General features: G+C 41.3%; 1 protein-coding gene across 6 annotated transcripts in view; it reads left to right on the forward strand.

Moving 5' to 3' along the window:
• LOC108704021 (ERC protein 2-like) overlaps nucleotides 1-21568 on the forward strand; it is a 528894-nt gene that overhangs the window by 102893 nt on the left and 404433 nt on the right. For all 6 annotated transcript variants that reach the window (XM_041590955.1, XM_041590958.1, XM_041590956.1 and 3 more), the window contains one exon: nucleotides 1500-1667. In XM_041590955.1, coding sequence (XP_041446889.1) covers nucleotides 1500-1667 — 168 coding nt within the window. The remainder of the gene's footprint in view (nucleotides 1-1499; nucleotides 1668-21568) is intronic.

A 21568-nucleotide genomic window follows, 5' to 3' on the forward strand; every position in this document is an offset into this window, starting at 1 on the left:
TCTCTATCTTCCCTACAATCTTCATCTTATCTTATCTTGCTTTTCTGTCTTCATCTTACATTACTTCTTGCCCTATTGTCTCCATCTTCTCCTACGGTTCTTGCCCTACTATCTTCAGCTTACCTTACTTTCTCTATCTTAACCTACTGTTTACTGTTTCCATTTTGCTTTTCTCTGAACATGTTTCCCTAGGACAGCTATATTTCCACCCCCTCAAAACGCCTTCTTAAAATGTTTAGTAAAAGCAAATTGTTCTTTGTGTGATGTGGCAGGACTTTGAAGGAACACATTTTTTCTGTCCAGCAATGTATTTTCCTCTCTGGGTTGTGTCTCAAGGACTCCAGGAATTTTCCTTCAAGATGAGATGAAGTGTTAGTGAGGGACATGTGGGTTTCATAAATATATTTGAAAATGCTCTTTATCAGCAGTGACTTTTATCAGTTCTGTGAGTTACTTATCTTTTTTGCACAAAACCCCCCACAGTTGTATACTCTTGCAAATCATATTTGTCCACCAATTTACACTTTATTAGTAGACTTTGCTGTATAGATTTCATGCTTGAAGGACCATGGCACAAACCCCTTTTGATTTCCGCTACTTTCTGAGAAGAAACCCAAAATGGCGACCACCTCTGGATAGATATAGACAATTATTTCTGGTTGATCCCCGTTCTGTACAACTGCACAAATTGACACATGTCGAAAGCCAGACGCCCATGTAATGATGGTGATTCCAGTTGGTTAATTCCACACATATTGTTATTATTTTCTTGGAAAAAAGAAAAAATGAGAAAAAGTTGGTGAATCACCTTAAGTTTTGCAGCAGGCCAGGGCAGGTACCCAAAAAAAAGGTAGCATAATTTTAAATTGAGGTGCGGTTGGTGGGCTGCTCCACCTCCCTTTGCCCCTTCGGCTTGCCCTCAGATGACTTCAGTTGGGGTTTTATGATGGGTGGCATGTAGTAAGTTTGGCTGCAATCCAGAACAGGTAAAAATGGGGGGGTTCAGGCCAGAAGCTAGTACAGCACTTCATTTAGACCCATAATAGCGTGATAGATACATACAAGTAAGCTGTGGAAGTGCTGAATAAAATGGAATGGGCTGGGCAGATCTAAATTTCCAATATATGAATTGATGTTGTTGGGTAATGTTATCAGGGATCCACTAGAGGCAGCACTGAGCAAGTCTTGTCCCACCTGTGGAGGGATCAGTGAAACATTGTTGGGTCCATGACTTGCTATATACCTGTTGTACAAATAATGTAGTCCATGTAAGTTCTTCCCAAGTAAGAGAACGCTTTAGTAGACCGAGGTGGTGGTAAGACGCTGGTATTTGTAGTTTAATCAGTTGGTTATACATCCCTGGTGTAGCTACTAAAAACATCTAATTGATTTCACAATATATGACCTATATATATACCTTTGCCAATTTACCCCCACAGCAGGGCTTCTCTTGGGCTTTCTGCTCCACTCTAAAAACCTTTCTTGTGCTTTGCCAACAGATTGACCAGCTGAAGCAAGAGCTGTCCAAGAAAGAGTCTGAACTTCTTGCCTTACAAACCAAGCTGGAAACTCTCAGAAATCAGAATTCCGACTGCAAGCAACACATAGAGGTGCTTAAGGAGTCCCTGACGGCAAAGGAGCAGAGAGCAGCCATCCTACAGACAGAGGTAGGTTCCTCAAAACTTTTCTACAGAATTGTCACCTATTCTGCATTTTCGAGAATGAAGCAAGAGCCTATTACTTATCTCCAAGTTTAGTGTTACTGGACATTTAATCCCAGATCAGATGGTGCACCTTCTTCGTTGATTAAGAAAGGGTTTATTTATCGGCCCAGGGGAATAGGAAAAAAAACATCTGATGGATATTAGACTGAAGAGAGAAAACAGCTCTAGGTGTGAGCTGAAGGAGTTATTTACTTTCTGGATGGCTGGTAATTTGGGGCACAGCTTTGCAGTTGTGCAGAAGAATAAAGTAGCCAGAGCTCCCGAACCATATAAATATTTATAGATGGAAAATCCCAGACAACAGGGCTATGTTTCTTCCAAAGCCGCGAGATCTTTTACTTATCCACAGGGTAAATAGCAGACATGAAAGCAAAGATGCTGAATATAGGCCTACTAGTTGCAAGTACCAACTGCTATAATCCTCATCCAAGACGACTGAAGGTAATGGGAGAAGACAAGAATTCTTGAAATGGACAATCAAATCAAATGTTAGATGTAAGATTAATCAGCAGTAAATACAATGGTCTTTCTCATATATTCCATTATACTGACAATAAAATATGGCATCTCCACCAACATGTCTAAACACAAATATACAGAGAAGGAATGTTCTGGGCACACAATAAGCTATACCCTCATACTGTACTGTCTAAGGGAATCAATATGGCACCTCCCTCCTCCCATAAGTATAAATACAAATATACAGAGAAGGAATGTTCTGGGCACACAATAAGCTATACCCTCATACTGTACTGTCTAAGGGAATCAATATGGCACCTCCCTCCTCCCATAAGTATAAATACAAATATACAGAGAAGGAATGTTCTGGGCACACAATAAGCTATACCCTCATACTGTACTGTCTAAGGGAATCAATATGGCACCTCCCTCCTCCCATATGTATAAATACAAATATACAGAGAAGGAATGTTCTGGGCACACAATAAGCTATACACTCATACTGTACTGTCTAAGGGAATCAATATGGCACCTCCTCCCATATGTATAAATACAAATATACAGAGAAGGAATGTACTGGGCACACAATAAGCAATACCCTCATACTGTACTGTCTAAAGGAATCAATATGGCACCTCCTCCCATATGTATAAATTCAAATATACAGAGAAGGAATGTTCTGGGCACACAATAAGCAATACCCTCATACTGTACTGTCTAAAGGAATCAATATGGCACCTCCTCCCATATGTATAAATTCAAATATGCACAGAAGGAATGTTCTGGCTAAACTATAGGATGTGGTCTCATGTGACACTGATAATTTCCTTTACAAATGATCAGTGAGTGCCTTACCAGCGGATAGAGGGATCTAATTGAGTACAGAGTCAGTATAGTATATATATATATAGATATAGATAAATAAATATATATATATAGTCCCAGAGGAAACAGGGAACATCATACAGCGAGGGTCTCAAAGTCCCCACTCTCTCCATTGCTTTTTGTGCAGTGGCTAAAGTTCTACTCAATAAGTCCAAAGTAAACACCATAAAAGCTTTATGATTTATGAGGCCGCTGACTTTCCAAGCCAGCAAGCAAATAAAATAAAAATATTCTCTGCTATATTTATAATGAGTTATTGACATTTGCAAGGAAGCTCCAGAGAGCACCCATAAACCGTGTAAATCCGTGCACAAATCACATCTGTCACAGATATTCCTTCTTAAGGTGAGACCCGTTTCTGTACAAAGCTATCATCAAAGATTCAGAATCCGTGTGGGATTTATGTCTCGGCAAAATTTGGGACTTCTCTCTGATTAGGAAACCTCTGTGAATGGCATTTTATTAATACATGAAAGGTACTTTATAGAAGATTAAAGGGACATTCTACCCCCTTGTTTAGCATACATTTTGTAAATTGATTTAAAATAAAGCAGTGTTTTTTTATTTCTAGAAATCAAAACTAATTTCAGTTTCCAGCAGCTTCCTGGTTCTTGTGAACATTTCTAGTGATGTGTATGTTGGCCTGAAACATATAAGACTAGGAGGGAGGGTGGGCTTTTTATAGACATACTACTCCAGGAGGGAGGACAGGGCTTTATAGATATTTACTGATTCTGGTGATGTCACTGTCCATATCCAAACCTCTTTGATGATGTCACTAGACATCTTCCACTGACAGTCAGGTTATATCTCTACCGATATGCCATCCATTACTGGTGTCAGAAGAGGGATGGGAACTGATATTTAAATATATATATATATATATATATATATATATATATATATATATATATATATATATATATATATTATATATATATATAAACAGATGGATTGGACATGGCCTGGGAAGGGGCAGGTTCAAGTTATGCAATTTAGGAGAAGTACACCTGTGTACACATGAGATCCGGAAACCCGTTATCCAGAAAGCTTAGAATTCCTGGAAAGGCCATTTCCCATAGACTCCATTTTATCCAAATAATCCATTTTTTCAAAAAAAATGTCCTTTTTCTGTGTAATAATAAAACAGTAGCTTGTACTTGATCCCAACTAAGATATAATTAATCCTTATTGGAGGCAAAACCAGCCTATTGGCTTTATTTCATGTTTACATGATTCTCTAGTAGACTTAAGGAAGGAATATCCAAATTACGGAAAGATCCATTAGTCGGAAACCCTAGTTCCCGAGCATTCTGGATAACGGTCCCATACCAGTACTGCTTATTTTGCTCACGTTGAATAAAGGTGAAAACTACACATTTAAATAAAATGCTCGCCTTAAAGGGGGTGGTTCACCTTTAAGTTAACTTTTATTATGTTATTGAATAGCTGATTCTAAACAACTTTTCAACTGGTCTTCATTTTTTTCTTTTTTGTAGTCTTTGAAATATTTGCCTTCTTCTTCTGACTTGTTCCAGCTTTCAAATGGGGGTCACTGACCCCATCTACTGAAGAAATGCTCTGTAATCAGTGGCGGAACTACCGGGGGAGCGGGGGGTGCGAGTGAGCCAGGGCCCGCACCCCCTCAGGGCCCTCCGGCAGCGCCGCGCGCCACTGAAATCAACCCGGCAGCGCGCCGTACGGAGGGGTGCGGGGCCCGGCTGCGCATCACGCACCAGGAACGCTGCTGTCTGTAATGCTAAGTTTATTGTTACTGTTTATTACTCATTTTTCTATTCAGGCCTCTCTTTTTCATATTCCAGTCTCTTATTCAAATCAATACATGGTTGCTATGGTAACTTTGACCTGAGCAACCAGACTACTGAAATCACAAACAGAAGAGCTGCTGAATAAAAAGCTAAATAAGTAAAAAACCACAAATAATAAAACATTAAAGCCAACTGCAAATTGACTCGGGATATCATTCTCTGCATCAGTGGTCCCCAACTAGTAGCTTGTGAGTAACATGTTGCTTCCCAATCCCTTGGATGTTGCTTCCAGTGGCCTCAAAGCAGGATCTTATTTTTGAACTCCAGGCTTGGAGGCCAAACAGAGCCTCCTATAAACTGCCAGTCCTCATAGGGGAACCAAATAGCCAATCACAGCCCTTATTTGGCATCTTCAGAAACTTTTTTTCATGCTTGTGTTGCTCCCCAACTTTTTTTTACATTTGACTGTGGCTCACAGAAAAAAAACTGCTCTACATCATACTAACAGTTAATTTAAAGGTGAAAAACCCTTTTAAAATGAACCCTTGGGGCAAAGGCAGCTTTTGCTTTTTTCCTCTGCTTGGCTCCTCTTAAGGTCCCCTCTGACGGGCTTCTCCAGTCAATATCTGGCCAAAACTCGGTCAGATGTTTATCGGGCTGGTTTATATATCCCATCAGAACAAGGACTGCATTGGTTTGTTGATTCCGTCCTTGCTCCGACCGCCCTTATTCTACTCGTTGTGATCCCATCGTTGGTCCCTAGTGCCCACAATTGGATCAGCCCAATATCGCGCCACCTCAAGGTGTGAATATCAGGGAGAAATCAGCTTGTTTGGGGACCTCACCAGATGAGTGGATCTCTGTATGTATGGCCAGCTTTAGAGAGCAATGTAGGGCAATTTATAGCATTTTTCCATCCATTCATAAAAGAAGAACTAAACTCACAGTACCCCCTTCAGAACCGCCACAAACCAGCTCACAATACTCCCCAGTACTTGCATAATTTCCCAGCAGGGTTCCTAGGCTTGGGAACTGGGGTTAATTCTTCTGAAGAAACAGCACAAGGCCCCAATATTGCCCCATGTGCAGTTCTTGTCCTTAGTATGGTTTAAACAGGGATACTCAGACATTATGTCATTTTTTCTGTTGCCGCTCTCCAGTTGTAAATGTAATGCACCTGCCTGGTTGCTAGGTTGAGTAACTATAGCAACCACATGGATTCCATTGAGCAGAACTCATAAACTTTTATGTGAAACCCCTCAGCTGGGGAGAATTAGACCCCTGTATTACTGATTATAATGGCAGATGTTCGCTAGCGCAGGTGCATGTTAAATACATCATTAGCGACCCATTTGTCCCTCCGCCCCACCGTCAGCCCGTGCCAGCCCCTGCAGCTGTGCCCCTCAAAATGTTTCATATCGACAGCAAATCCCACAGTTAAGTAGAATCAACTAAAAAGGGGCTCTCTTATTAGACTTGAAAAGGATCCCCCTCCCCCCATTGTTATTTGGATTTGTAACTAATCATTTTGTCAAACAAAGTAACGTGTCTTGTGTTTCTCCTGTCGGATCAGATGATATTTCTGTGGTTTCCTTTGTGTCAGGCTTCCCGACGGGGAATTCTAGAAATCTCTATATAAAGGATCACCTGTCACACCCAGAGCCACTGCTGTGTAGTTCTCCCTTCCTATATTTGTACCTTTTCCCCTATTAATAATATTGCCATCAAATCATTTTTACTGGCCAAAATACCAGCAAGGTGGTAACCCTAGAGGGGCCCCTCTCTCCTGTTCTCTCTTTCTCTCATACTAAAAAAAAGCCTAAAGATGGGTAAGAGGTGCCATATTGATTCCCTTAGAAAGTACAGTATGAGGGTATAGCTTATTGTGTGCCCAGAACATTCCTTCTCTATATATTTGTATTTATACATATGGGAGGAGGTGCCATATTGATTCCCTTAGACATTACAGTATGAGGGTATAGCTTATTGTGTGCCCAGAACATTCCTTCTCTGTATATTTGTATTTATACATATGGGAGGAGGGAGGTGCCATATTGATTCCCTTAGACAGTACAGTATGAGGGTATAGCTTATTGTGTGCCCAGAACATTCCTTCTCTGTATATTTGTATTTATACATATGGGAGGAGGAGGTGCCATATTGATTCCCTTAGACAGTACAGTATGAGGGTATAGCTTATTGTGTGCCCAGAACATTCCTTCTCTGTATATTTGTATTTATACATATGGGAGGAGGGAGGTGCCATATTGATTCCCTTAGACAGTACAGTATGAGGGTATAGCTTATTGTGTGCCCAGAACATTCCTTCTCTGTATATTTGTATTTATACATATGGGAGGAGGGAGGTGCCATATTGATTCCCTTAGACAGTACAGTATGAGGGTATAGCTTATTGTGTGCCCAGAACATTCCTTCTCTGTATATTTGTATTTATACATATGGGAGGAGGTGCCATATTGATTCCCTTAGACAGTACAGTATGAGGGTATAGCTTATTGTGTGCCCAGAACATTCCTTCTCTGTATATTTGTATTTATACATATGGGAGGAGGGAGGTGCCATATTGATTCCCTTAGATAGTACAGTATGAGGGTATAGCTTATTGTGTGCCCAGAACATTCCTTCTCTGTATATTTGTATTTATACATATGGGAGGGAGGTGCCATATTGATTCCCTTAGACAGTACAGTATGAGGGTATAGCTTATTGTGTGCCCAGAACATTCCTTCTCTGTATATTTGTATTTATACATATGGGAGGAGGGAGGTGCCATATTGATTCCCTTAGACAGTACAGTATGAGGGTATAGCTTATTGTGTGCCCAGAACATTCCTTCTCTGTATATTTGTATTTATACATATGGGAGGAGGTGCCATATTGATTCCCTTAGACAGTACAGTATGAGGGTATAGCTTATTGTGTGCCCAGAACATTCCTTCTCTGTATCCATAAAGTAGATTTACACCAATTAGCTGTGTTTTTTTGCATATATTAGTTATTGTGGTGGTTCCCTGGATGCTCCGTCTCTGACATCCTATGTAGAATCAATATTTTATTAAGAATGGGAAGCACTCACTGAATGTTAACTGCAATTAGGATTTTATTGTGCTTCCACGCGACATGTTTCTGGCACACAGTCCCTTTTTAAAGTGTAAAGCCTAATTGCAGTTAAGCTGCTGTTGTGAGTGCTTCCCATACTTCATTATTATTATTAATATTAATATTAACATGTATTTATATAGAGCCAACATATTGCGTAGCACTGTAAAGTAAATGTGATTATACAACTAAATCACACGAATTATATTCATAGAACATATGGAGTTACATACATCACAATCAATACTGGTACAAAAATGTGAGGAAGGCCCTATGCATTAAATAGTGAATAAAGTACCCCCTCTTGTAAAATATAGGGATATTATAAGTTACCGAGGAGTTTCATGATCATATAAAAGTACGAGGCCGAAGGCCGAGTGTTTTTATACAGGTCATGGAACTCAGAGGTAACTTCTAATATCCTCATATTTTACAACTGGGGGTACTTTATTTATTATAATACACAAATTTTAGTGAGTCATGTGACAGAAATTACATCACTACTCACCGTTTATAACTGATGACATCACTACTCACCGTTTATAAGGATATAATTTACCAGATATTCATGGCTTTTGTGTATTATATATGGATTCCTTCTCTGTATATTTGTATATATACATAAGGGAACCCATATTGTCAATTTGATTTGATTTTTTTGTTTTTGCTGGGGTCACTGACCCCTTGCCATTACCAGCTGCAGGCTGCAACTAGGCAGAAGATGATACATTTTAATAAAAAAAAAAATAGTATGGTGTAGTTTTTATTTCCAAATTACACATTTTACACTGCAAATAATTCAATCCACAATATAAAATGTCATTCCTGAACCAACAAGTGTATTTAGTTGTAATATTGGTGTGTAGGTGCATCTCAGGTCATTTTGCCTGGTCATGTGATTTCAGAAAGAGCCAGCACTTTAGGATGGAACTGCTTTCTGGCAGGCTGTTGTTTCTCCTACTCAATGTAACTGAATGTGTCTCAGTGGGACCTAGATTTTACTATTGAGTGCTGTTCTTAGATCTAATTTTGTTTATTGAGAAAATACTGTAACACAGTAACAAAATCTTATTACATAACACAAAACTTGAAAACAGAGCAATATACAATCTTCTTTACAAAAAAAAACCAATGTATTATATACAAACAAAACAGTTAACCAATAAGCAAATTGTTTCTCCCTGAAAAACTTTCCCTTACAGCTGTATCATTAACTGAAAGCTCCCCCTCCTTCCCAGACACTCCCTATATTACAGTAAACTGTATTTAATCAGTTGCCCCTTTAGATTTCTTTGAGGATTTTGGGGCCTTTGGAGATTTAACAAAATCTTCCCTCCAATCCATCCCCAATCTCTTTACCTGAATTCCTTTTACTCCTTGGGAATCACCTTTAACCTCCACAAACACCAGCCCCTCCCTCTGAAACTCCCTGCTCTCCCATTTCAGGGGCCCTTCCTTTCTTCCTCTCCCCCCTCTATCCTTCTCAACTCCTCCTCTGCCCAGTCCCCCAGCTCTTCCCGTCTGGCAGGAGGTACTTGTTTGAGGTGGGTATGTCAGTATCAAGTACCAGTTTCCCTGGCTTCTTTCTTGATTTCCCCACTACTCTCCAGTCTTCCTCCCTCAATCCTTGTACTGGGGACACTCCCTTCTGCTTCCCTGAACTTCCTGCTTCACTTTCTCCATCTGTCCACTCCACTCTCTGTTGTCTCCATAACATTCCCTTCCGACCTCCCCTCCTCTGCTGCCTCCACCCTCACTTCCTGCTCTATCACTTCCTCTTGCCCAAAGAGCTCCCTCTCCACCCTGGGACAAGCCTTGACAATATTGTGCCAAACATCTGGGCACTGGCGGTGTGTGTGGCGCAAGGATGAACAGGTTACAGCGAATCTTATTATTTCACTCCTTACTGACAGTTTAAAGCTCATGTCAAACTCCACCTCAGAGACAGAGATAAAGGCAAAGATATCACTGGGGGTAAAGCCTACAAACCTCTCGCCAGGGCCTTCTCCTTCTCTCCCTCCCACTTGATCCTCACTACATTCCTTCTCTTCAACTCCTGTCCCTCATTCCTCTGAGTCTGCCTGCCAAAGAGTCTCCTCCTCTCCCATAAATTGGGGTTCATTGGTTCTGGGGCCCTTTCCTGTGTCTCAGTCCTGCCATGAGCATCTGCCCCCCCGTCACCACGTGCTCACCCAGCACCTTACAGCCACTCTGTACAGGTACCCCCCATTATCACTTGTACCCCCACTCACAGCACTGACACACCCCACTTGCTGCCCCCTCCATCCTCACTCACCACTTTCTCTCCAGTCTCAATGTCTGTGGGGGTAATGTCCATAGCATTCTGCACAGGATCAGGATTTTGCTGCTCACTCACAGGCAGAAAATTCTTTAAATCAGTCAGTAAGTGCTGCATAGTCACAAGGCAACTCCCTGCGGCCCTCCATCTCCTTACACTGGGGCCCTCCATCTCCTTACACTGGGACCTACTTGTATAGAAATCTTCCCAGGGTTTGATTACACGCATAGTCTGTGTGATTTCTTGCTCCACATCATCCAGCTCCTTGTTCAGCAGTGTGGCCCTTCTGATGGATTGGGCCCTCACGTGTCCCTCAGCCTGGGACATTACACTGATGTCAGTCAGTATGGCAGCTTCCAGCTCCACTTTCCTGCACTGCAGAGTCTCCATAACTCACATGGCTGCCATTATTGTACCAGAGACAAACACAGTTTCATTGGGGGATACAGGGCCCAGTTTGTTACAGTCAGTTCTAACACAGTCAATATTGACTCCCTGGGGCCCATTAGCAGCAGAGGGAATATGAAGGAAAGGTATTACCTGCTCTGTAGTGGCCCCAGCGCTGCTCCTTCTCTTCAGAGCCTTCTTTGCCTCACTCATTGCCAGATTCTCACACACCGGCGCCATCTTGGATTCCCCTCTGACTGACCAGCACATGGGACTCACTTCTCCTGCTGCTGCTTGACCTTCCTCCCAACATCCTCCTGGGTTCCACTGGGAGTTTCCAGGTACAGCCGCTGCCTCCTGCTTTGCACTGCTGCTGCTCTGTCTTTCCTATAGGGAGTCTGTGACCCCAGGGGAGTTCTGTGCAGGTTCCTTCCCAGGGGGGGGTCTCGCTGTGACTCTGAGTTTATCCTCACAGAGGGAGCACAGACCATCTCCACACAGACTGACAGTCCAGGGGAGTCACACTCCAAAGCAATAGAACCAGAACAGTCACCAGGGATTTCTTTCAGGTTCGGCACTTTTTCCCTCATCCAAGATGGCTGCAGGTACCTCATTCCTTTTTCCTCCATTACCTTTCCTCCCAGGAGCAGAAACAGCTTTGATTTTCCCCTGCAATGCTCTGTGTTCACTGGGTTTCTTGGCTTCCACAGTCGCAGCACAAACTCTGGTTCTAGTCACGTTTGCTTGTGGCCGGACGCGCACCGGGACTCTTAGCCTTGGCTTCGGCACTGCTCTCAGGGCTCCTAGCCACTTTCTTCCTCATGCTGCCAATTTGGGGAGGAAAAACTGAATACATTTACAAGGCTGAAACCTTGCTTTAGCTGTTCAAACGGGTTCCTCCCAGACCACCAGGGGCCTGGGAAAACCAATTTCTCCATGAGGTCACTCTAATCTTGTGTTAAGGAGCTGTTATCTGGTTACCTTCCCATTGTTCTGTTGTTAGGCTGCTGGGGGGGAGGGGTGATATAACTCCAACTTGCAGTACAGCAGTAAAGAGAGACTGAAGTTTATCAGAGCACAAGTCACATGACTGGGGGCAGCTGGGAATCTGACAATATGTCTAGCGTCATGTCAGATTTCAAAATTGAATATAAGAAAATCTGTTTGCTCTTTTAAAAAAATTGATTCCAGTAAAGAACTCCGCTGGAGCAGCACTATTAACTGATGTGTTTTGAAAAAAACATGTTTTCCCATGACGGTATCCCTTTAAGTACAAGGCTGCCTTTTAGTTGGTGGGAAGTATAAAGATTACAAGCGATACATTGTGATTGTGTTTGTTTGATTGACACGTGTGATGCTCATGGAGGATTTTACAATGTACAATGAACAGGTCTGAGTTGGGACGGGCTCTCCATTGAATGTTTGGAGGAGTTGGAATAAATCAGGGTGTCAGGGTTGTGCCAAATGATTCCCATGTGTCACACAACTATTCAGACGCCATTAGGGGGACGTGAGAACGGTGTGATTTGGGCAGGAAGCGAGAGCTGCTCACCATACGTTCCTATGAGCACTCGCCATTGAGAAACTTCACAAAAATTCCAAGTTGTGGCGGAATGTTCATTAACCCTTTAACCCGGTAACCCCCAGCAGCACACACAAACATTAGTTTATAGCAGGAAAATCCATTTATTTTCACTCGGTTTCTGTTATTCCCCTCGAGGCGAGAGGAATTACGGTTTATTTTTACTCTGTTACTGTAGATGATTTTTTTGGGGACAGTTTTTGAAGCTCGGCATTCACAGAACAGTCCGCTAATAATTAGGCCCTCGTGCTTATTTTGGGTTAGAAAAACACCGCCTCTGTCAGAAAAAATTGTAAATTTTGAGTAAGCTGTCTGGGTAGCAGCTAAACCCTAGGAATGAAAGGTAATTTGGGAAAAGTTAGTCGTGGCTAACAGTATTAAAGATATTGATCATGGTTATTTAGGTACAGGTACGGGATCTGTTATCCGGAAACCCCTCATCCACAAAGCTCAGAATTATGGAAAGCCTGTCTCCCATAGACTCCATTTTATCCAAATAATCCAGATTTTAATAAAACACTAGCTTGTGCTTGATCCCAAATAATATATAATTAATCCTTATTGCAATAAAAACCAGCCTATTTATTTTATTTAATATTTACATGCTTTTCTATTAGACTTAAAGAGGTGGTTCACCTTGACGTTAACTTTTAGTGTGTTGTCAAATGGCCAATTCTTAGCAACTTTTCAATTGGTTTTCTTTATTATTTTTTTTATAGTTTTTAAATGATTTGTTTTCTTCTTCTGACTCTTTCCAGCTTTCATATGGGGGTCACTGACCCCATCTGAAAAACAAATCTGTCCCAGAAGCAGCTCTACTGTCAGATACATGAAGCAGTTTTAAGTAAGGGTCGGATGCCTTTTAAGCTGAGAGGAATCAGTTTCACGTGTGGTAGATTGACTTCCTTTGGATCAGACAGAAATGAAATAGGAATTAATGTAGCAATGGATCAGTATTGCCTATCAGTCCATTTAAACCTTGATCCAACCCAATACGCTTCCATTTCTGTGCCCGATAAATGAAGAGCCATGAACACACCCATGCACTTCAGTGACATGCCGTATAACTCTCTCCTGCTCCAATAACTGTTACTCATTAATCATGGTACGTGGATTTCAGTCTCTATGAGCATTCCCATGATGCCTTTAATTGGAAACAGTGTGAGGAGGTGCAGTAACGAGTGCATCATTTCCCTAACATTTACTGCTAATTATATGAGCACATGCAGTGCCTGAACATTTGTTTGTTTGCTCTTTCCACAGCCCTTTCATCTTGCTGATTTTTATCCTAATTTTAACAATAAAGCTGTTAATGGATTTCTCCCTTCCGTCTTTTTAAAATGGGAATTAAAGGACCTACAAAATATAGTTTCTATATTTATGTAATAGTGGCATAGGCTATAAACATGGGCACACAAGCAAGTGGCAGTCTTGGGGGTACACATTGCATGAAACAGGGCACTAGAGGAAGGCTGGGGTGCTGGGACTGTATTTGGCTAAGGCTGCTGTCTAGAACTATGCATTGAAACAATAAGAGGAACATTTATTGTGAATTGAGTTGGCCTTTAAGTAAAAGAGCATCACAGATAAACCACGGTTTAGCCACATACAGTTAACTGTTAGTATGATGTAGAGAGGGATATTCTGAGACAATTTGCAATTGGTTTTCATTTTTTATTATTTGTAGTTTTTGAGTTATTTAGCTTTTTATTCAGCAGCTCTCCGGTTTGCAATTTCAGCCATCTGGTTGCTAGGGTCCAAATTCCCCTAGCAACCATGCACTGATTTGAATAAGAGACTGGCATATAATAGGCTGGTTTTGCTTCCAATAAGGATTAATTATATTTTAGTTGGGATCAAGTACAAGCGACTGTTTTATTATTACACAGAAAAAGGAAATACTTTTTTATGAAATAAAATTGAGTCTATGGGAGATGGCCTTTCTGTAATTTGGAGCTTTCTGGATTATGGGTTTCTGGATATCGGATCCCATATCTGTATAATAATTCATGGCCCTTATAAAGATTGGAAAGTATCATGGAAACATCAAACAGTAGTACAGGCATGGGACTTGTTATCCAGAATGCTCGGGACCTGGGGCTTTCCGGATAACAGATCTTCATATCTTAAGTCTACTAGAAAATCACCCAATAGGCTGGTTTTGCCTTAGTTGGGATCAAGTACAAGCTACTATTTTATCATTATAAAGAAAAGGGAAATCATTTTTACAAATTTGGGATTATTTGGATAAAATGGAGGCTACGGGAGACAGCCTTTCTGTAATTCAGAGCTTTCTGGATAACGGGTTTCCGGATAATGGAGCCCATACCTGTATATTAATAGGAAGTGCTATTTAGGATTAGGGCCACTTATTGTGTCAGTCCTTGTGGGATGGATGCAGAGAGTTGCATATAGAATCGAATAAATACAAGGAAAGCAAATCCTTAAACTCCTCCAAAATCAGAGCATATCATTGATGTGTCTCTCGTCTCACAGTGATTCCTTACATAGACTTGGGCTTGGCACTTGGGCAATGTGACTTCCAATAATTGCCCGTCTGAGAATGTTACTAGCCCAAGTCTATGCTTGGAATACTAGGGAAATGGAAGAGAATGGAGGTGATGTGATCACCAGTGCTATTTTTTTGGGAGAGACTGGTTAGCATTTATGCTCATTGGGGTGTGCCTGATACTTTGTCCCCCAAGTCTTTATGGTTTTGTTCTCCTTTAAGCTTCTCAAAAATTCACTACTCCGACCAATACCCCAACAACTGCATGCCTTCTATTTATTATTTGCTTCAAAGCAAACTCACATCTTTTTCTGTTTCAGTTAAATTAATATTTGGAAAGTTCCAGTCCAGAAAGTGATTTTGCTGTTGCACCGCGTTCCTTTAAACATGTGGAACATGGATCTCTGTGTGCCTCGCCTCCATACCGTTTATTTAATATTAATTTAATATCTATTGGGAACATCCTTTCCTCTTGCTGCATGCCAGAAAATATTCCCCATCCAGTCATGTTTGTAGCCGAACTGGACTCAATGAGTCTGGAAGTCACGAGGGCACCTATTTAGTGCTACCAATTCCCAGGGGTGCTTTGCCAATGAGGCAAGTTGAGGCTGTCGCCTCAGGCGGCAGCTCCCCACTAGGTACCAGGGGCAGCAAAAATGCTGCTCCTGGTACTTTCAGAGCGAATTTCCGGGGGAGGGGGGGGCAGCAGCAACTCAGGCGGCGGAGGGGCCAGGATCGCCCCTGCCAATTCCTATTTCTATATTGATTGGCTGTGCTTTCTTGTAGCAACATTGACTGGCACAATCGTCTCTGGGAAGGGACTGTGGGATAGCAGGTATAGTAGGGAGAGATGGTGTCTATAGTAACAGTGGATAATAGTCTCTGGGAAGGGAGTGTGACTGTGGGATAGCAGGTATAGTAGGGAGAGATGGTGTCTATAGTAACAGTGGATAATAGTCTCTGGGAAGGGAGTGTGACTGTGGGATAGCAGGTATAGTAGGGAGAGATGGTGCCTATAGTAACAGTGGATAATAGTCTCTGGGAAGGGAGTGTGACTGTGGGATAGCAGTTATAGTAGGGAGAGATGGTGTCTATAGTAACAGTGGATAATAGTCTCTGGGAAGGGAGTGTGACTGTGGGATAGCAGGTATAGTAGGGAGAGATGGTGTCTATAGTAACAGTGGGATAATAGTCTCTGGGAAGGGAGTGTGACTGTGGGATAGCAGGTATAGTAGGGAGAGATGGTGCCTATAGTAACAGTGGATAATAGTCTCTGGGAAGGGAGTGTGACTGTGGGATAGCAGGTATAGTAGGGAGAGATGGTGTCTATAGTAACAGTGGATAATAGTCTCTGGGAAGGGAGTGTGATTGTGGGATAGCAGGTATAGTAGGGAGAGATGGTGTCTATAGTAACAGTGGATAATAGTCTCTGGGAAGGGAGTGTGACTGTGGGATAGCAGGTATAGTAGGGAGAGATGGTACCTATAGTAACAGTGGATAATAGTCTCTGGGAAGGGAGTGTGACTGTGGGATAGCAGGTATAGTAGGGAGAGATGGTGTCTATAGTAACAGTGGATAATAGTCTCTGGGAAGGGAGTGTGATTGTGGGATAGCAGGTATAGTAGGGAGAGATGGTGTCTATAGTAACAGTGGATAATAGTCTCTGGGAAGGGAGTGTGACTGTGGGATAGCAGGTATAGTAGGGAGAGATGGTGTCTATAGTTACAGTGGGTTAATACTCTTGGATATAGGATAGTGGTGTAAGTTCTACCTCCAGCCTTTGGTTCTATTCTCATTGGATAACGACCTCCCCAAAAAAATCTGCATTCTCCTGGATCTCACACAACAGGTGGCCCTGGATTCAACAATTTATGTTCTTAGGTGGTAAAAAATGTTAACATATTGTTGGAGTTTGAAAGACAGACGTCATGAAGAATGTTTCCCCCAGGGGTTATATATTATGTGCTCTTCCATCTCTTCCAAATGGTTTGCGGAATAAGATTGTAATCCTTAAAAAATTCCGCCCCCGAGACTCACACAAGATAAAAATTCCCCACAGCTGTGAAGTTGTCCTGAAAGCAAAGTATTTTAATCTCATGTTGTCACAATAACGCACAAACCCCGGGGCAGTTGTGTAGAACATGATGACATCACACACATAAAAGAAAGGAAAAGCCTATTGATCCAAGGCCTTAGTCTGGGGATCTCTGTTTAAGGAAGATCCATATAAAGGAACATTATATATTATATTATATATGTTATATAATGGCTGGCCAATTCCTAGCAACTTTGCAATTGGTCTTCATTATTTACATTTTATAGTGTTTATTTGCCGTACTCTTTTGCCTCATTCCAGCTTTCACACAGGGGTCACTGACCCCATCTAAAAACAAATGCTCTGTAAGGCTACACATATATTGTTATTGTTACTTTTCATTATTCATATTTCTATTCAGGCCTCTCCTATTCATATTCCAGTCTCTTATTCAAATCAAAGCATGGTTGCTAGGGGAATTTGGACCCTACCAACCAGATTGCTGCAATTGCCAACTGCAAAGTTGCTGAATAAAAACCTAAAATACGCAAAAACCACAAATAATAAAAAATGAAAACAAATTGCAAATTGTCTCAGAATATCATTCTCTACATTTTACTGACTTTACTAATTTAAAGGTGAACACCCCGTTTAATGTCATTGGGAGCAGCCATGATGGCTGACAGGGGGTCCTTATCCTCAGCCTCCTGTTGTTTCCTACCAGGGTACTACTATCGCCATGTATATTTCATGCTTTTTCCATGTTTGTGTGACCTCCAAATCATAGTACAGGTATGGGACCTGTTATCCAGAATGCTCGGGACCTGTGGTTTTCCGGATCACGGATCTTTCCGTAATTTGGGTCTTCATGCCTTAAGTCTACTAGAAATTAATTTAAACATGAAATAAACCCAATAGGCTGGGTTTGCTTTAAATAAGGATTAATTATATCTTAGTTGGGATCAAGTACAAGCTACTGTTTTGTTATTACAGAGAAAAAGCAAATCATTTTTAAAAATTTTGATTATTTGGATAAAATGGAGTCTATGGGAGACAGCTTTTCGCTAATTCGGAGCTTTCTGGATATCGGGTTTCTGGATAAGGGATCCTATACCTGTAGTAGAAAGGTAGCTCTTTAGAGAAGATGTGTAGCCAGGGAATTAGATTGTAAGCTCTGTAGGAACAGGTTTCAATGTGATTAAACTTTAAAGAGGTGGTTCACCTTTAAGTTAACTTTTAGTATGTTATAGAATGGCTAATTCTAAGCAACTTTTCAACTGTCCTTCATTTTTTCTTTTATAGTTTTTTTATCCACCTTCTTCTTCTTCTTCTGAGTCTTTCCATCTTTCAAATGGAGGTCACTGACCCCATCTAAAAATCAAATGCTCTGGGATGCACCAAATCCCCTATTTTGGATTCGGCCGAACCCCCGAATCCTTCGCGAAAAAGATTCGGCCGAATACCCAACCCGAATCCTAATTTGCATATACAAATTAGGGGTGGGAAGGTTAAAACATTTTTTACTTCCTTATTTTGTGACAAAAAGTCATGATTTCCCTCCCTGCCCCTAATTTGCATATGTAAATTAGGATTCAGATTCGGTTTGGCCGAATCTGAATTCTGCTGGAAAAGGCCGAATCCTGGCCAAATTCCGAACCGGATCCTGGATTCGGTGCATCCCTAATTGTTATTGCTACTTTTAATTACTTATCTTTCTATTCAGGCCTATTCTAATCATATTTCAGTCTCTTATTCAAATCAGTGCATGGTTGCTAGGGTATTTTGAACCCTAGCAATTAGAATGCTGAAATCGCAAACTGGAGAGCTACTGAATAAAAAGCTAAATAAATCAAAAACCACAAATCATAAAAAATAAAAAAACAATTGCAAATTGTCTCAGAATTTCACTCTCTACATCATACTGCCTGCTAAAATGAAAAATCACCTGCGGCATGGCACACACGTCGATTCGCATTCCAAACTTGCGAGGAAACTTCGGGCGACTTCGGAATATGAAGCAACGCATGTGCCATGCCGCAGGCGATTTTTCATTTTAGCCGGCGCAAGACAGAGGTAAGGCATTTGGGGAGATTGGTCGCCGCAAAGACGAGACGATTAGTCGCCAGGCGACAATCTCCCCAAATCGCCCAGTGTGACCTTACCCTAAAGGTGGCCATAGACGCACTGATAATATTGTACAAAACAAATTTTCCTTTGAAGGCACCTGAACGTCGCCCATTATTATTGCTGAATCGTCAGATACAAGTAGAATTCTAATGTTTCTTTATATTAATCTAACGAAAGATCTTTCTTGGAAAGCTATTTACCAGTAATGTTCGTAGTTGTAACGTCTTTGGCCGCCTTTAGGGTAGTGGCACAAAATGTTTAGTGGCAAGAGAATTTGTTGCTCTTAGGATGGAGCCCAAAATGCTGAGAACCTTTGTCCCACACCCTGTGAGCCATTGCCTTTCATTGTGTGAGTGTTACATAAAAATTCGGCGATAACCAGAGAGTCCTGGTCCCATTGGCCGAGCCAAATTGACTAATTTCCCCGGTGCTTTTTGATTGCCGTCCCCAGGCTGATGCACATTAGCAGCAACGACGTCTCCTCGTATTCTCACAGTCACTTTCACACTGCACTTAGACCGTGGCACGATGCCTCGTAGACATGCCGCACATTTATGGCTTGAAAAAAAAAACATTTGTCATCCACCTTTCTTCACGTTCCCTCCACCCACCCGAATATGTAATGGATCCCCGTGTTTGTTCCTCTTCCATGTGTGTATAAATGGCATTTCCCTGTACGTGCCAAGAGAACCAAACACCGTTCCGCTCGTCACATGTTCTTAATCTTCGCTCTTTCCCACCGCGAAGTATCTCTTGGAGACGGATTCCATATTGAGTGCCGTAATTAAATAAGATTCCTGTCTCAGAGATTTCTTTTATCTGCTTTTAAAAGCTTCGATGGCTTCTATAAATTCTATATTTATAAGCTTTCATCACTTCGCTGGCTTGCCCTCTCTTCGATACAGTGTAGCAGTTTGTTTTTCCCACTGTGCTCTATTGTATTTCTTAAAGTGATTGTTCAGTATAAAATAAAAACTGGGTAAATAGATAGGCTGTGCAAAATAAACCATGTATCTAATATACAAATTTCTGATTGGTTACAAGGGGTTACTGGGCTGGACCACACTGTGCCCATATTATTACTTAAAGGAACAGTTCAGTGTAAAAATAAAACTGGGTAAATAGATAGGCTGTGCAAAATAAAAACTGTTTCTAATATAGTTAGCCAAAAATGTAATGTATAAAGGCTGGAGTGAGTGGATGTGTAACATAATAGCCAGAACACTACTTCCTGCTTTTCAGCTCTCTTGCTTTCAACTGATTGGTTACCAGGCAGTAACCAATCAGAGTCTTGAGGGAGGGGCACATGGGACATAACTGTTGCTTTTGAATCTGAGCTGAATGCTGAGGATCAATTGCAAACTCTCTGAACAGTTATGTCCCATGTGGCCCCCCTTATAGTCACTGACTAACTCAGTGTTAAAGAGCTGAAAAGCAGGAAGTAGTGTTCTGGCTATTATGTTACACATCCAGTCACTCCAGCCTTTATACATCACATTTTTGGCTAACTACTGTATATTAGAAACAGTTTTTATTTTGCACAGCCTATCTATTTACCCAGTTTAATTTTACACTGAACTATTCCTTTAAGTAATAATATGGGCACAGTGTGGTCCAGCCCAGTAACCCCTTGCAACCAATCAGAAATTTGCTGTAGAGTAGGGCTGGTAAATGAGGCCCTGCTCTTGACCAATCTCTATTCACAATGTAGCTGAGTAACAGACCTGTGACTGTTCGGCCGAACTCCTGAATCCTTTGAGAAAGATTTGGCCGAATACCGTACCGAATCCTAATTTGCATATGCAATTTAGGGGTGAAAAGGGGAAACATTTTTTACTTCCTTGTCACAAAAAGTCATGTGATTTCTCCCGCCCATAATTTGCATATGCAAATTCGGATTTGGTTCGGCCAGGCAGTAGGATTCGGCCGAATCCGAATCCTGCTGAAAAAGGCCGAATCCCGAACCGAATTCCGAACTGAAACCTGGATCCGGTGCATCCCTACCTGTGACAGACCTATGAAGAAGTGTGGCATTGTGGGAAATGTGGTCTTGACTGGAAGAGAGCTAACTTTTGCTAAATTGTTTTTAGTCAGAACCAGAAGTGCAGAAAGGGTCAGGCAGACACTGCTTTTATTAGTAGTTACAATTGCACATACCTTTAAACCCAGTGAACGGATATTGGGAAGTTGCTTAGAATTATTTCCTTTCACTGGGCAACATTGTATCCCCTTTAAAAGGGGTGGTTCACCTTTAAGTTAACTTTTAGAGGCCCATTTATCAAAGGTTGAATTTCGAAATTCATGTGACTTTTTTTTCAACTTTAATAAACTCGAATATATTCGGAATTCGATTGGGAGGTTATTTAATAAAAAAAACGAATAGCTAAAACTCGAACAAATATTACCGACCCGAAAATGTAAATCAAATTCGAATCAAATGCGACTAAACTCAAATAGTTTTTTCTCCGAAAAAAAACTTGAAGGCTATTCTACACTTCAAATGGGTCACTGGACCTCTCCCATTGACTTCTACATAAACTCGTCAGGTTTTAGGTGGCGAATAGTCGAATTTGAATTGTTCCAAGGATTAAGGTTTGATAAATCTCGATTATTCGAATATGAATTAAAATTCTAACCGAGTTTGGATTATTTCCAATTCGAATTTCAGAGTT

The sequence above is a fragment of the Xenopus laevis genome, chromosome 4L, assembly GCF_017654675.1.
Source record: "Xenopus laevis strain J_2021 chromosome 4L, Xenopus_laevis_v10.1, whole genome shotgun sequence".
Classification (NCBI taxonomy): domain Eukaryota; kingdom Metazoa; phylum Chordata; class Amphibia; order Anura; family Pipidae; genus Xenopus; species Xenopus laevis.